Source organism: Lutjanus erythropterus, chromosome 1 (assembly GCF_056507025.1).
Source record: "Lutjanus erythropterus isolate fLutEry1 chromosome 1, fLutEry1.hap2, whole genome shotgun sequence".
Taxonomy (NCBI): Eukaryota; Metazoa; Chordata; class Actinopteri; order Lutjaniformes; family Lutjanidae; genus Lutjanus; species Lutjanus erythropterus.
Window position 1 is genome coordinate 19339404 of NC_139317.1, and position 16975 is coordinate 19356378.

Genomic DNA, 16975 nt, shown 5'->3' on the forward strand with positions numbered 1-16975 from the left:
TGAAAAATGTCAATGAGTGTTCCTGTTTTGACTTTAATGACAATTAACCATCATGCCAACCTGTGATTGGCCACAGTCTCCCAAACAGGCTAGATGTAAGACAGAACACTGGGCTTAATGTTATCATGGAGCTTCTGCCCAAGGATGACAAAAAACAAAACAAAACAACAAAACTGCCTACTCCAGCCTTAAATGACAGAACACAAATGTGGTTGCATTATAAGCATTTAATGAAATTCAGTGGTGTAATACATTACAATGATTTCTTTACAAAATCAAAAGAACAGAGCCTGTAGCTCATGACGATGGGTACATCTTAGAAATTGCATTAGAGCGCACAGCAGATGAGTTCTCTGTATCTCCTCGCATGACACTGTGGATCCATGGCAAATAGTTGGCAATCTTCATGTAGACTGCGTAATGGTCCCTGTTGCAGGCCTTGTCATAGGAAAGGATCCCTGCAGCATAAACATCCCCAGTTGCAGGATCTCTGACAGCCAGAGCGCCTCCTGCATCACCGAAACAAACGTTGTGGTCAAAGTCACGGGGTCCGGTGCAGAACATGTTGTTGTCCACTGCTGGTTTGAGGTCACTACCTGCATATCCTAACTTACAGCTTGAGAGACTGGCCAGGGACAGGACCATGTGTTTGAGTGATGTAGAGGGGCTGAGGAAGTACCCCCAGCCCCAGCCGGCAATGACACCTGCAGCAGGGTCCTGTCCTCTTTCTGGCAGGGGAATGGGGGCCACCTTATCGCTCATAACCACTGGCTGCCTCAGCTTGATCAGAGCCAGGTCGTTGTCCCAGTCAGTTTGGTTCTGGAAGGCTGGATGGAGAATAACCTGCAGGAGGGGAAGGTAAAATACTGAGTGTTTGGTCTTTAATCTTGGCATTTTCATTCAACTGTAATGCAGTTGCACAGCAATAAATATATCCCTCATACATCCCTCTTATGTTTTTTTTTTTTAAATCAGCAGGTCTGTGCTAGGAAATAAACTACATCAGGCTCTTCATAATCAATACTTGTTAATAGGAAGAAAAGAGACTATCACCAGCCTTATCTTTTCAAGGTTATGCTTTGAGAAAGTCCTCCTATTCATCCTGAAGATTTAAATCAAAAAATATTTTTCAACCCAATAGGTCAAGGCAGATGGCCACTCACATAGAGTCTGGTTCTGCCCATGTTTCTGTCTGTTAAAAGAGAGTTTTTCCCAACCACTGTTGCTTCAATTGCTTGCTCATGGTGGACCTGTTGGGTCTAAACTAGGCCTACTCTACATGAAGACTTGACTGTTGATTGTTTTTGGCAATTGAATTTTTGCTTCCAACTTGAAATAAATCCAAACACTAAGGACAAACAGTAATGTGAAAAAACAGCCCCTGAGATCTTGAACATGGTTGAAGAAGTAACCGTTTCTATTTAACGTCCATCAATTCTCACTCACCTTCTCGACAGCGACCTCTGTGGAAGCATTAGCTTGTGCCCGCCCTGTGATTCCCAGGTATACTTTAGGGATGACAGGTTGTTTCCCCTGAGTGTCCTGTCGAGTCTTCCTGACAAAAAGGTTCCTGCCAGCCGTCAAAACCCAGCGTTCAGAGATGAGAGCACCACCGGCATAGCCTCCATCCAGAATACTGTCAGAGAGGAAGACCATGGCCTGCCAGGGGACATGAGGAGCCAGAGACCCCCCAACCATTCGCCTGGACCGGAGTGATGCTAACCTGGAGACTGAGACACAAGTCAACACAACAAAGACATAAGTTGATTTCTTTTCTGTATCTGAAGAGTCTGTTTTTTATGCTTTACATTACATGGACATTTTTCTCTTGATTTGTACAATGTAAATTTAGATCAACACAGCAAGGTATTTCATGCTATTGATCACATTTTGATTAATTGCTGATGGTTTCAAATTAAGTCCAAAAAGGGTCAATATTAAGGGTCCTACTGTTTTGTCTATGAATAGCCTAACATTTATTTTGAGGGCTGGATGAAACAAATGAACTTTTATTTTCTAAAAATGAACTCTTACTGTGACATAAAGTAGTCATTATACCAGAATTACAAACTTTAATACAATATTATATACATAATACTTGATACCTCTTTTGGTACCACAGCATATTTGTATCGAATTGATATCTATGAGAACTTTACTATAACAAAGTCGTGTTTATGTACTTGTAAGTGTTTTTAGTATTTAGCTATATTTCACGCGGCACTGGATCCTTCAGCAGAGACTTCTGTGTTTACTTAGGAAATCCCGCCTTCAGTGGTGTGTGACACTCATTAAACTCAAAATGTATTATAACTTTGAGAAGTGCAAACCACAGGCTACTCAGAGTCTCAGAGTCTTGTTTACTCAAGCATCTGGTTTTCTACTTGAGTGAAAAATATCTGTAATTATGCCACCTCTGTTGGTGGTGCAGTTCATTGGGGGATGTTGTCCCACTAGTCTGTTCTTTGATCTAATATTTCTATCATATAACAATCAGAGCACATTTAATTTTTACTTTTATCTCTGTACATTTTCATGTAAGAAATTTTAATTTTACTTGAGTGAAATATTCTGGTACTCTTTCCATCCCTGTTTTTATGCTGATACCATCTTGTATGCCGCCTACTCCACAGCAAACGAGACTTTCTCCAAGTTGCTGGCTGCTCTTTGATGACATCCATTATTAATCTAAAGCTTGTTCCAAACTCCAAAAAGAGCACATGTATGCATTTCACAAAAACACAAACCTTTGATCTTCCTATAAACTATAAAAGCTTATTTGCTGGATTTTCTAAATACTGTTTGAGCGTCTACTGTACGATCATTTGCATGTTTGGTTTTCTTCTGGTTTATATGTACAGCAACATGTTCTTAAATTTCTCTTGATCTAAATAAACAACTACTGAGTAATTCCTCTCCAAGAAGGCTGTCAAGCAAGAACGTCTCACCAGCTGAAGTTGTTTACCTTTGTGCGTTAAACACTGTTGACAGCATTTTTGTTCCTCCCTGTTTTCTCTCCAGAGGATCTTAAACATATTTAATAAAATATGATCTCCTCGACAGCAGGGTTATCACACTGTAGTGTATGCACTGCAGTCATTAGAGCATATTGTCATCACTTCCTGAGATCTGCTGTTAGATGGAGCTTGCAATGCTTTCAAGCACTGAGGGCTTTCTGAAGAAACAGTGGACTCTAATTATTCATAATGAAGCAAAGAAGGGAACCCATCTACTCCCTGTGCTTTGATCTGTGTGTTTCTTTTGTGTGACAAGGACGCCTGTTCAGAATGATTAATCATGCTGTAATTCTACATCCTGACAGGGTTTATGTACCAAGAATCATTTCCAGTGTCTTGTACAATCAATGTATTTAATGCAGTAAACAGTGGCTTACAAGGACAAATGAATGAATGATTTATTAGTTTGATGCATCACAAGAATCTGCATGAATAGAAAATGGATTCAATGTTTTCGACCTCTCATTACTCCTCTTATAAACAAAGGATTTTTCCACGTTTCCAGTCAATTTAGTCACATTTCTCACTTAACTCTGATGGTTTATTGCTATTTTATTTGTTTAAGGATTGTTTGAAGAGAAGCAGGTAAAGAGGTAATTTCCTTGTTAGATACTGCAGCGTTACGGCCAAATCAAGAGCAATATCTGAAATGAGCGGTAGTAGCTCAGCCCTTAGATCCTATAGGGAAGCCCGCATCATTTCATGCAGGAGTTATCTACCTGAACAGCAGCTGTCGAGGAAATACTGGAACCACTCGAATGTGTTCAGAAGTTAAAGGCTGCTGTTTAGATCTCTGGATCAATCATCGCCGGCAAAAGTGGGGTTACATTCTGACTGCAAATGTGTCACACACTCATGTCCCCCTGATGAGTTGTGATGACTTTGGTTGTCCCTTCTATGGCTTTCACAGACTAATCAACCATCAAAACAACTAGTCAACATTGTGCATTAGGGTTGCAAATTGTAAGAACTTTCCTTAAATTGATCATTGCTAACATTCACGGTCAATTAATAAATTAATTGTCATTAAAAAGTTTTTTCTGCTTTATTCCCACAGCAACATTTTGCATATTCTCTAACAGCAATCATGCTGTACAGATTAAATACAGATACTTAAATATTGAATAACATGCTCATAAAAATAATCTCGGTTATATTTCAGATTTTTATTTGATAGTAGATGGATTAATTTTTCTTGATCGACCAAATTCTTACTGAATAAATAAATAATCATCCCTACTGTGGGACATTGTAGACCAATTGTTCATCAGTATTTATTTTATCCAATAAAATCTTTTAATTTCCGGTTTTTCATTTACTTTTTTAAACTCCTTTAAACTCCTTTATTTTGGTGCTAATCATCAAATGTTAGTTTGCCAAATAAAATGTCAAAGATAGGAAACATTAAGCCTGCTAAACATCAGCATGTTAGCATTGTCACTGTATGTTAGCATGCCAACATTAGCATTTAACTGACGTTTGTACAAAAATAGTCAAAAATAGTTGCTGCTTAATTTAATAATCATTGCAGCTCTAATATGTTAGTGCGTGATTGTGTTACCTTTTTCAGTGTGAGCCACATCTGCCAGACAGACCCATGCAGCCAGGAGGAGTACAGTCCAAGAAAACCTTCAAACAGAGTCACATGATCAACAAACATTAAATATTTCTCTTATTCTGGCCTGTGAATCAATTGAGTCAATAAAACTGGGCACATTTAAGGACAAATTGTTAACAAATCAGTTATTTAATTAAAGAGTTAGATTATTAAGCCTTTGATTTACAGCAGCTCACAAAACATTACTGGTAATTTATTAGAAAGTTAAGTTGGATAGCTTTTTAAAAGATATTAGATCAGATATTTCGTAACAAATACATTAGAAAATTTACACAGGACAGATTTATATTCCAGGTGTATTCAGACAAATTTGAAAATAACAAAAAAGAGTTTTATTATATAGTATAATATATTACAACTTACCACATGTTGCTGATAATATTCTTCTTCTGCAGTGATGATTATGATCTCTGCACTTGAGCGTGTCGTGTATTTTGTAGCTGGGAGGTATTTATATCTCCTGACAGACAGAGACTCTGCCCTGGAAATTCCTGCTTGGCACAAAAACACTGATTCCCGGAGTCTGAAATAAACGGTTGTGAAACCTCAGTTTTCAAAATTTCAGAGACTCTCCACAGAACGGAGTCCGAAAAAAAACAAAACAAAAAAAACATTTAGCCTATCTATAATTACAATTTACTCACATTCAGCATTAGTTTCTTGTATGATATAAAGGAATTCAGCTTAGCAGTTTGATAATGTTGTGTAAAATATCCTGTTTGTGTTTCTATTAATGATTCACACGAGTCCAACATCTTTTCCAAAGTCAAATTCAAGTACTTTTCAAGCACTTTCAAAGCACATTTTCAAGCTTTTCCAGCACCTCCAGGCTGTGGTAAACTACAAATTTATACATGCTTTATACATATACTCAATCCAGTATCGCATCAGGGATGATATTGATGTATTTTGATTATTGGATATCGGGCTAACTTCAAAGAGCCACATACTTATCCAATTGCAGAGTTCTATGTTGTTATTAATTTAAATTTATGTGCTATGCAGTGCAAAAAGATACATAACTGTTCATAAATATGTATCCCAGGGGGAAACACAGTGCAAAAATGATAATTACCAACATAAACCACCATGTTCTGTACAATCACATTACATACACTGACAAAATAAATTAGCAACATGAACATTTAATAAGCTTTCCAGAGAGGAAAACCAAAAACAGTCCATGAACATCAACTACTTACTACTACTATTACCACTGACAATAGTAATAGTAAAAATAATAATAATGATAATTTCCAGGGTATTAAAAAATCCTGACAGTATGCTTTTCAATACTGTCATATATACAAATGCACCTCTTTCCATTAAACTGGTAGGGAGAGGCTGTATTGTAGTGTGCTAGTAAAAAAAAAAAAAAGAAGAAGAAAAATGTTTCTGATGTGGATTATTCTGCATTCAGTCCCGATAATAAAGGTAAGATAGTAAGCTAACAAATACTGCAGACTACTGACTGGGTAGGGTTTCGTCATGAATGTGTAATTTGAGTGAGGGTAAGAGAGGGCGAGGGTCAGACTAATTACTGTCTGTGATGTCAGAGTGATGGCGAATGCACACCAAGCAGAGGAAAAGCTGAGTGGTCTGGCAGTAAATGAGCAGCGACAGTGGTGTAAATGTGAGTTTGTCAGTGAATGAAATCTGCAGCTTCTCAAAATTGAAGCAGAGCTCCTGTGTGTGTGTGTGTGTGTGTGTGTGTGTGTGTGTGTGTGTGTGTGTGTGTGTGTGTGTGTGCTATGATGATCAGCTCTGCCTACGTTGAAGGAGTACTACTGCACAGTGGAGTACAGTCGAGCTGACCCATTTTACACAAGTTTTACACAAATACCGCCATACTACCATTAACGCCAGTGAAACGCCAGGTAGATATAAAAAAATATATACCACCCAAGCTTACTAAATATAAATAATAACAGAAATAACAATAAAATCCTTTTCTTTTTTTCATTTTCAAGCCAACTCTCATTGAAACGGTTGCCATCTGGCATGTTGTCGTTGGTTAGTTTCTCACTGAGGGCACACATCAAAAAAGATTTCGGTTTGAAAGGCAAGAGCAAATAGGCTCTCTCTGCCTTATTATGTTTCTTTATCAAAAAAGTGAAGTATTCAGCCCAGGAACAATTTATTATGAAAGTAATGCAATTACAATTCAAGCAGTGTCAAACACTTTATCCAAAATCCAAGCACTTTTCAAACTTTGAAGACACTACAGTAAAATTCAACTGTTTTCAAGGATTTCCAGCACCTGTACAAACCCTGAATTCAGCTTTTTTTTTTTTTTTAACTGTTTAGTTCAGTCATGGATCCTCCTTTGGTTGTTATAAGGTTGGAAATTTTGCAAGGTAAAAGTGCTTTGCAGGTCAGTTTGTACTGTTTGCACCAGAGTTGGCTAAAAGTAAACAATGACTGTTTCTAACATTTTTATCTCTTGTGGATGAGTACTAAGTACTGATATTGCACCAGACTGTACTGTTTTTTGTTATTACAGGAATTAAGGCACATATTGCCTCATTAGATTCTCCGCATGGTACCAAAAAAAAAAAAACAAAAAAAAAACCATATTTCATCAAATTCCTGGCAGTGAACAGTTAACTATGGCAGAAGTCAGATGTGCTGCAGGGAGAAAAGTCCAGCATTACTGTTTTGAGTATTTACAGGTCACAGAGGGGTGTACAGAGGTTTGTAATAATGGTTTAATTCCAGAGTTTGTTGCCTAGCATCTTACATTACAATTATTTAAAAAAGCTGCTCTTGTCTATTAATACACAGTGGTAAGTGTTTCGACAAGGTACGTTATTAGTAATAGTAAGTAAGTGAGCATTCAAGCAGTTCCTAGTGATCAAAAATCGTCTTCATGCAAAAATGAATGAATGACTAAGCACACTGAGTGACAGATAAAAAGACTACAGATTGACACAATAAAATAGCGCTTACTTTCACTTAAAAATCCTCTTACATGCCAACATGTAGTATGTAGAGAGTCTGTCTTTATATTGTAATAGGAGTATGTTCATGAACACCGGCATGGAACATGTTCAGAGGTCTCTCTTTCCCTTCCATGCAGTAAAATATGCATGCTTACATGTTCTCATGTGTAACAAGTCTGACTGGATAGATTGCAGATTCAAATCTTGGACTTTAAAGTCGGTTCAATTGTGCAAGAGGATTTAAGATGGGTTCTTGAGAGTCTTAGGAAATTATTTCCTGAGGCTAATTAGTTAAAGCATATAATTGGATATGAAAATTTTGAAAATCAAACGCTAATTTCAAATGAAGTCATTTCATGGTGGCAGTGTTGCTAACGCTCTGCAGTACTCAGTGACTTGAGGCAAGTGCACTCTTAACTGGATCAGACACAGATGATGTTCATTTTAAATCCACTGAGCTGGAATACTGAATCCAAATAATACTCGCTCGTAGGTACAGACTACACAGATCATACACATATATACACATATTTTCATAAGAAAGTTCTATAGATTAGATACATTTTAATGCTTTATCCAAGCAGCACAATCCACAACTTTTCCAGAGTGAAATATCAAAATAAACTTGGCATATAGCTACTATGGATTGTCATGAAAACAGACATTTATGTTCCCTTGTAGATGGTTTACCATGAATTTTGCACAGACGTTCATGTCCCCCATCAAGATGAATTGTAATAACTTTGGTGGCCCCCTTTTCATTGTCTTTTCAAACCTCAGTCAGATCAAGGATCAATGACTCAGGCAGACTAGACCAACATATTCAACTAAACAACCGCTCTGCTCCTGCACTCTCTCTGCTACTAGGGGATGGAGAGGTGCAATGGCGGGTTAACAAGGGTGATACATTTTGGTCATTTTGCTAACAAGGTGGATGCATCACTCCTCATATCACCTACTGCTTAGACCCCTAAGCCACCAGGCTTGAATCTAAAGTAATCTCTTGCAGAAAATACTTCTTTGGGTAAAAAGAGTTACATTATAAATGAAACAGCGGCTGTCACTCTCACCTCTGAGAGAATCCACACAGGTACACGCTTTCTGATTTGTGTTGTATTATTCATAGCATGACCTCCACCTTAGCTTATGCTACAATTTGACAGCAGGTTATAAATATGTTTATCTGTTATGTGCTGTAGCATTATAAGACCAGTCAGTCAAGTTACTGGGATCCCAGGTGTAATCACCCACAGGCCAGGTTACTGGAAAGCAAAATCAGACATACTATATGACCCTCACTCTGACATGGAATATGCCCTATAGTAATTTATTTGTCGGGTTTACAAAACGCTTGAGGATTAAGTTACATAATGCTGCTCAGCATACATGTCGCTGTTTATTCCCTCACTCTGGCTTCATCAACATTTCTTCAAAGTTTATATATCAGAATGTGAGCTTCATTTTCTATTTCATTTTCAATGTTGAATAACTTGAGACTGTCTCAGCTAATTTTTTAAATACTGAAGTAGCATCAAGGCAAGGACGAATCAGTGATGTGTCCTGCATGGTGATGTCCAGTGTTTCCAATCCTTTCTGAGGGCAGGAGTCTCACTTGAGTGCTGCACTAGTCTCTGCTCCCTGGGGGAAACATAAAGGAAGGGACGTGACCCGTGTGCCAGACACCATCAAAGCCACACATGCACATGGGCTAAGGCCATCGGGGGCAAAGCTGGACAAATGCCCACAAGAGGATGAATGTGATCCACCCCCTCTCATACAGTAATAGGGTCACCTCTCATTAGTACCATGTAGTACGTCTTTGAGGCTCTATTTCTATCTCTGTCTCCCTCATTCATTCTGTCTTTTTTACAGTAACCAAGGCATGGAAACACAGAACTAGAGAACAATGGGCCTCATTCACTAACGTGCTTAGAAAAGTTATTTCTGTGCACACAGAATAACTTCTCATGCAAAGTCATCATCTGATTCATGAAACATGCGCACCAGCCCAGTTTGTTCTTACCAGTTAGTGAATCAGAATTACTCTAAACTGACAGGACCTGCTGCCTGCAATCTGCATACTGACACTCAACCTTTTCTCTATATAAGGAAATATGTTTGCAAAGAAAAGTATCATAGAGGAAGCAGTGAAGTCGTCGTAACTTCACATTTAGGCTGAATCAAGTGTTGATGCTTTTGGGGGGCGGTATTTGTGTTTAGAGCTTAACCGCTGTGAAACAATCAGGAAATAATGTTTTAGTTTTCTGATTTAGAAGCTTCCTACCAGCGCTAAGCGCCACCTCCCCCCATTCAGTCTGTACCAACACACTGCTGCAGTGCCTGTGTCCGAGAAGGAAAGACACTTTTGCGACTAACAAGCAGCGCATATTATGTGCTTCTAAAGAATCCTTCTCTGAAGAAAAAGTTCCTCAAGAGGTTCTTTGTAAGACTAGGGGTTCCATTAAGAACATTAAGTCTCCATCCAAAGAAAGAATAAAAATCCTCAAATAACTCTTTCTTTAAGGGCTTTTTGTACCATAATGTCAAAGGAATTTCAATAGCACCCCCCAGTGGGTTCTAGATTAAATTCTTGGGCTATAAAAGTTTTCTTGGTAGAACCTTCTCGGTGGGTTCTAGATGAAACCTTTAGAAAACAAAAAGATTCACCGTGGAACTCCCTGTTTGCATTTGAGATTTAAAAAAAAAATCTTTGTGTTCTCGATTAAAACCTTGGAATATTAAGGGGTTTTTGGTAGAACCCCCAGGTGGGTTCTAGATAAAAACCCTTGGAATATAAACGTTTTTTTTGGTGTAACCCTTGTGTGGGTTCTTGATAAAATCATTGAAATATAAAAGGGTTCATGGTAAAATCCCTCGGGTGGGTTCCTGTTAGCAGCCTTAGAAGCTAGAAAGATTCTGGATAGACAGAGAGGCTGGAACCCTCTGAAAGACCCTTCAAGGATTGTTGAAATCCCTGGGGAACTCTTTCTTCAAGGGCTCTTTGTTCCTAGTAGAAGTCCCTGTTTCCGTTCTAAATGAAACCCTAAGAAAATAGAAGGGTTTTCAATACAATCGTTGAACCCTGGGTAGGTTCTAGATTAAACCCTTGGAATATAAAAGGTTTCCCGGAAGAACCCCTTGGGTGACTTCTTGTTACCACCCTTGGATGGTGGAAAGATTCTGGAAAGAACCCCCAGAGAGGGTTCTGTGTGGAACCATTACACGACAGGAGGGTTCTCTGTAGAACATCTCATTGGGGGTTTGTCAGTGAAACTTTTCACAGATGTTCTAGGTATAACCCTTTATATTGGGTTCTAGGTAGAATCCAATATAACGCCACTCAAAGGATTTCAGTTGGAACCATTATAAAAGGTTCTACCAGGAATCATAAAGGGATCTTCTATGGGGACAAGCCAAAAAATCCTTTACGGTTCTTGTTAGCGCCTTCATCTCTAATAGTGTACATACATGAAAGGTTCAAACAGTAAAGGCAAAAAATAAGAGTGAAGGGTACAACGACTGATGGCAAGAGTTCAACAGTGATGGAAGCTGTAAGATGTAAGGGATATTTGAAGGGATGAGGAACAAGGAAGGAGAAGATGACGGGGGCTGTGGGAGGAACATAAGAGGGAGACGTGGAGGGACAGAATGACAAAGGGGAGTAAAATGCGACTGTGGACGTTACCTTAAAGCTCTAGGGGAAGAGCGTGTGCATGTGATAAGGAGCAGCAGTGAATGCAGAGGCGGAGGTGGGGAGGAGGGGGAGAGGAGGGGAGGCAGTGGCGCGGGGACTGGAGGTTGAGCGCTCCACAGAGTGAGAGAGAAAGAGAGGCGAAGGAGGAGGAAGGGGGGGGGGGGAGGAGGAAGCTGAATCACAGGGACACAGAGCTAGAGTGTGTGAGAGTGATGCTTTGTGCTTAATGTGTGCTTCTCAGGAGAATGAATGATGCGAGGACTACAGCTCCACTTTCTTCTTCACTGGAGGATTTTTAACTGGATTTTACCTCCACTAAGTCACCGCTTTAAAACTGGATTGCTTTCCTGCTGTCAGCCTCTGTCTGCACGAGTGCTCCATGGTCATAAACAGTAGAAATGCCGGTAAGATCATCTGTTTTTTGTTTGTTTTTTAATATGTTCATGTGATATTACACAAAGCTTGTTTTTTTAAAAGTAAATACCAGACAAGGAGTTGAAACATTTCTACACATGTTAATTTTTTTTAAAGATTGCCAAACTTCTGTTTGAGCATTGATTGAAAACAAATGTGTCTCATGCTGTACTCAAATCTGCATTTGCACAATGAATCATTTGTTTGCTTGGATTGCTTAACTGTGCAAATTACTTTTTAATATGTGACATTCTAAAAAGTGACAAGTACAATGAAGCTCTAAAAAATTTAAAATGTTTCAATATTTTTGCTTAAATTTGACAGATTTTTTTTTCCAGGCATGTTAAGCAAATTTAATTATTACTAAGCACAGCACTGCTGCTCATCAAAATACTTAAATGAAGTGTCTGATAATGAGCAATGCGTTCTAAAGACAGATGTTCATATGCCTGGAAATGTCATTATAAATAACGGGAAGATTATATTTATACCAACACTGCAAATATTAAATAATTGGAAACTTTTTTCAGATTTTTTTCTTGATGCACACATTATCTGACTGGTTCATACATGCATGCACACAGACACACTTCATTCTGTCTTGTTGAATTTGAATTGCACTTTTGATTGCAGCTGTTGCAGTTATTATTGTTTCGTAGGGTAACACTATGTGGTAAAATAAATCATATTGTGATTTAAAAGACATTGCCATTATGATATGATTTACAGTTAGTTGGAATTATAATTGTTGCATCATAATTTTCATTTTCACTGAAAAAAAAAATTTAATCATCATGATCATATGACGTTTGTTAGGGTCTGTACCAAACCAACACCACATCTGGAGGAGAAGATTTTTAGGACGCTGCATCTTTGCAGCACTACAGTACATCATTTTAACACTGTTTTATCACACATTTTTACTTAATGAAGGAATTGCAGCTTCTGTGATTTGGATATTGCCCTTGGCCGCATTGCATTTTCAATAATATTTTGATTAATTGTGCAGCCCTACTGTTCTACATTTTGACACACCAAGAAAGACTGTTCAGTCGGAGGCTATTTGGGAAAATCTGCCTATATAACATGTAACTGTTACAATTCAAAGTTGAATATTGTAGATTTATGGGAAATTAGTCTTGTTAAATTTAGTTCATATGAGATTTCATAAGAAGAGCTCTGTCAGCTTTGTCATTAACAGAAATTTAAACCTCTGGCAGACCTTTAAAATTCTTATTTCTGAGCCAGAAATCAATTAAAAAGTATTTACTGAGAATGAAAATGTGGTTGGTGGATTCCTGTTTGACGTTTGATTGTTCAGGCATGCAGCAGCTGTCGAGTGAGTAAAGTGAGGTGGGAGGGACGGCTATTAGCAGTGTGTAATTTAGACTGGTACTCATTGACAGGATGGAGACACACACACACACACAAGCACAATTGCAGACACACACATCCACACCTTAAAGGGGCAGTAATCAATTCTGGAGAAGGAAATTTATTGACAGTTGATGACGCTTTGCATTGGTGGCTCAAAGATAATTGATTGTTGAGTCTCATTACCAGGTCATGAAATACTGATGTTTTGGGAATGAAAAATCTATTATCTTACTGACCTGTGATTGGCTAAAGTCTCCCATCATGGGATACAATTTCTAAAGCCTGAACAATGAGCCAAGAGGAGGAAAAGAATTTTAATTTTCTCTCAGACCACTTCCATCACATTATGCTTAAAGGTTGTTATTAGAGCTGGCTAAAAAAAAAGCATTATAATTTTCATTTTTTTCTGAAAAAAGAAGCTATTAAAATCATAATAGTGTCATATTTGTTGGGGTTTGTACCAAAGAAATGTTTTCTTTTGTACAGTACACAGTATACAATTTTGTTCTTGTTAAAGCTGCATGATTCCTGCTAAAATGTGAATCACGATTTTTCTCCCCAAGAACTGAGATCGCAAGTTTCTAACACGATTCTAATTTTAAACATTTTAGACGCTCAAGTAAGAAACACATGTAAGACACATGCTGTCAAATGAAGGTTTTAACAGATGATATAAACATATATCAAACTGCTGCACTTAAACTTAAAAATCTCTTGTAACAAAAAATTGTTTAGGCTCCTTTTATACTCTTTCTTAAAAAACCCTTGATTAAAGTGAGCTTGCCTTACCTTAAATGCTGCTTAATATAAAAATTATAATGGCGATGCACTGTGTTATTAAGAGTTTGAGTGGTCTGGCTGCTGGGGTTTTGTAATGTGATTTGTTTGTCCTAAAGGAGCGAGTGAATCGTCATAATTTAGAAATAACATCGCATAGATGTGTCAATTGACATCATGATTTTTTTTTATTTTTTTAAAAACAATGAATCATGCAGCTCTAGTTCTGGTTCTGGTTTGGACATTGCCCATGAAACTTTTTATTATAGCCTTAAAGTTTAATTATTTAGTGTATACAGGGTATCAATATATTTACTTGATACCTTTATGTATGCACAAGAGAAGAACATGAAACATTAAGAAATAAGGAGTTAACAATTTTGTATTTAAGAGGGACTTGAGGAGCTTTCACACTGCCATGCAGTAACCAACCTGACAACTGCCTGCAAAAGTGCTGCTGAAGCTGTGATCCAAACATACAATGACTTCAGTAAACATCATACCATGGTACAACTCACCACAAGTCCACAACATGTTACTGGGTAGCAATTCTGTTTATATGAACACGCGTACAATAGAGTTAGAAAAAACATGGCTCCATCGTCCTCGATAAAATAAAAAGGACTGAAATGATTAATCAGTTATCAAAATAGCTGGCAACTAATATTCTTTTGATCACCTAATCAATTACTCAACTTATAGTTGCAGCTCTAAGTACTCATATCTCTTAAGGAGAATTTATTTTAACTGAAAACGATCATGTTAAGGAATTTTATTAATCAACTAAAAAACTGGAGTGGTTGCTGGGAGGCAGAAGCATAGCCAGAAAAAATGCTGCCAGAGAAACTTTTAAGAAAAACTAGAACAAAAAGATGTAGGCAAGATGAAGTTGTAGGCAGGGATGAAAGATGAAACAACAGTGACAAGATAAAGTAACACTAGTTTTGTCTTTCTGTATGTGTGCTTGCGTGCATATGAATGTGTTGCTTGTGCACTTATCTGACAAACACAAAGGAAACAAACACAGACAGAATGACAGGCCAAGATGTGAAGAGAAAGTCGTCTTTCTGTTCATGTGCTGTGGCAGTCGGCCTTAGGCGACTCTGAGCCAGCCTGTCCATTATTACTGCACATGACCCTTCTGTGCATCGGGTGACCTGGCCTGAGAGCCCTGACCAAGCCCCCACGGTCCTCCTACATATGCCCGACCTGTCACTCAGGGACACAGCCCTGTCAGAGGGAATTCATTGCATGCATGAACAACAAGCTAAACCTAAACACAGCTATTGCAGTACAATGGTCTCCAGAGAACAACAGACTGTACAGGGGCCCCGTTCAATAGAAGGTTTATTTGTGCACATGGGATGAAAATATGAATAATGGACGCTTGTTTACAATAAATCAGTTAGCACCAATATCTGAACAGCTGTTGGATATATTGCCAAGAATGTTTGTACAGGTATCCTTGATCCCAAGTGGATATATTCTAAATACTGGGGATTCCCTGGCTTTTCCACTAGTGTCACCACAAGGTTGACATTTGTGGAGATTCGTTGGATGGGTTTCCATGAACTCTACTACCAATATTAAAGGTCCCTAAAGGATAAATTCTAATAACTGATAATCCTTTTCTTCCAGAACCACCATCAGGTCAGAGTTTTCCCTTATTCTGTGAAATATCTCAAAATTTACTTGACCGATTGACACAAAATTTTGTACAAACAATAATGTTTGCCTGAGGAAACCCACTGCTCCCCCGTTTACATGTATTTCTTCACAGGCCAATCATTTTCACTTTGATCCTTTAACCTTTTATCTAGTGCCATCATCGAGTCTTTTTTTTTTTGTCGAACACTTTATTTTCTGACCTAACACCTGACAATCCTGTCAGTCCCAGTTGTACTCTGTGCTTATAAATAATTAGCAAATATTAGCCTGCTAAAACAACTAGATGTGAACTACTAGTAGTAAATATACCTACAACAGCAACATTCTAGCTTGTAGCTAAAACTGGGCAATATGGACAAAATTTTTGACCAAATACCTCAATATTGATATTGTGACAATATTGTAGGGATGACTAGTGGTGCTTTCACAAAACATTAACCCAATAAGTTTTTTTTTTTTTTAAATAATCATCAGTAATATGGATATACATAGAACAGCAGCTAGAACAGTCTAGTAAGCTCAGAAAATCCCATCACTTCACATCAAAAGACAATAATGCCATATTTTAATATAAAGATATCCAAAATCTAAGACAGTATCTACTCTCATGTCAAGATATCAATATAACATTGTTATATTGCTGAGCCCTACAAGTAGCTTAAAGCACCACTGTGCCTAAGAACCTTGGTCTATTTTGTTTAACTTAAGGGCTTTCTGTCAGGAAGACCTCTCTGACAGAAAGCACCTTCTGCCAGAAAGGCTAGGGTTTAAGCATATAACTTCAGTCCTGGAGAATGGGGTCTTTATTTATTTATTTAATTATTTTGTTTCGTTTTCTCTCACAATTTTATTAGGTTTAGGCACCAAAATTACTAAGGTTTAGACACAAAACTTACTTAGGTTTAGGTTCTAAATTACTTTAGCCACCAAAACTACTTGGTTAGGTTTAGGAACCAAGTCTAATTTTCCTAGGTTTAGGCATCAAGACTACTGGATAAGGTTTAAGCAACAAAACTACTTGGTTGGGTTTAAGAATGAACTGTTAAGCATGTCTTTCAGGCAGACAGATCTGAAGCCTAACTTATTCCATGCACATAGATATATTGATTGCTTTGTCCTCACAAGTGCTTGCAATTATACAATCATTCCCACCGGTAAGGTCTGCAGCATTTGACTTAAAACACCCTGCCAGTTGCTAAAAAGAATCCAGTAATGTGACTGCTGCACACACCAGCCTTCACTCAACCTGGTAATAAGCATTATCCTCAACAGTGATGAGCAAATCAACTGCACCTTGATTGCGTGATTAAACTGATCAACAGCTGTTTCAGAGTGAGAATAAATCACCAAAAATTAATATTATTATCTTAAACTTACTGAAGAATATAAAAATAAAATAATGAAAACTGATACATGTAGAAAACTTTAACCTCTGCAGCTGTCTACTGCAGTGGTTGTCTTTAAAACC

The 16975-nt window shown here is 37.8% G+C and overlaps 1 protein-coding gene across 1 annotated transcript; it reads right to left on the bottom strand.

Moving 5' to 3' along the window:
- Positions 1 to 212: 212 nt before the first annotated feature.
- hp (haptoglobin) lies at positions 213 to 5090 on the bottom strand. The gene is made up of 4 exons (XM_084715950.1): positions 4999 to 5090; positions 4579 to 4646; positions 1447 to 1730; positions 213 to 843 (listed from the first exon to the last, which is right to left on the bottom strand). The coding sequence occupies exons 1-4, from the start codon at positions 5001 to 5003 to the stop codon at positions 298 to 300; spliced, it is 903 nt and encodes a 300-aa protein (XP_084572076.1). The 5' UTR covers positions 5004 to 5090; the 3' UTR covers positions 213 to 297.
- Positions 5091 to 16975: the final 11885 nt, after the last annotated feature.

Excerpts from the sequence above, each read along its gene's own strand:
- hp (XM_084715950.1), bottom strand. Across the intron at positions 1,731-4,578 it reads TGTGGCTCACACTGAAAAAG|TCTCCAGGTTAGCATCACTC; the intron begins GTAACACAATCA and ends CTTGTGTCTCAG. Across the intron at positions 844-1,446 it reads CAGAGGTCGCTGTCGAGAAG|GTTATTCTCCATCCAGCCTT; the intron begins GTGAGTGAGAAT and ends CCCCTCCTGCAG.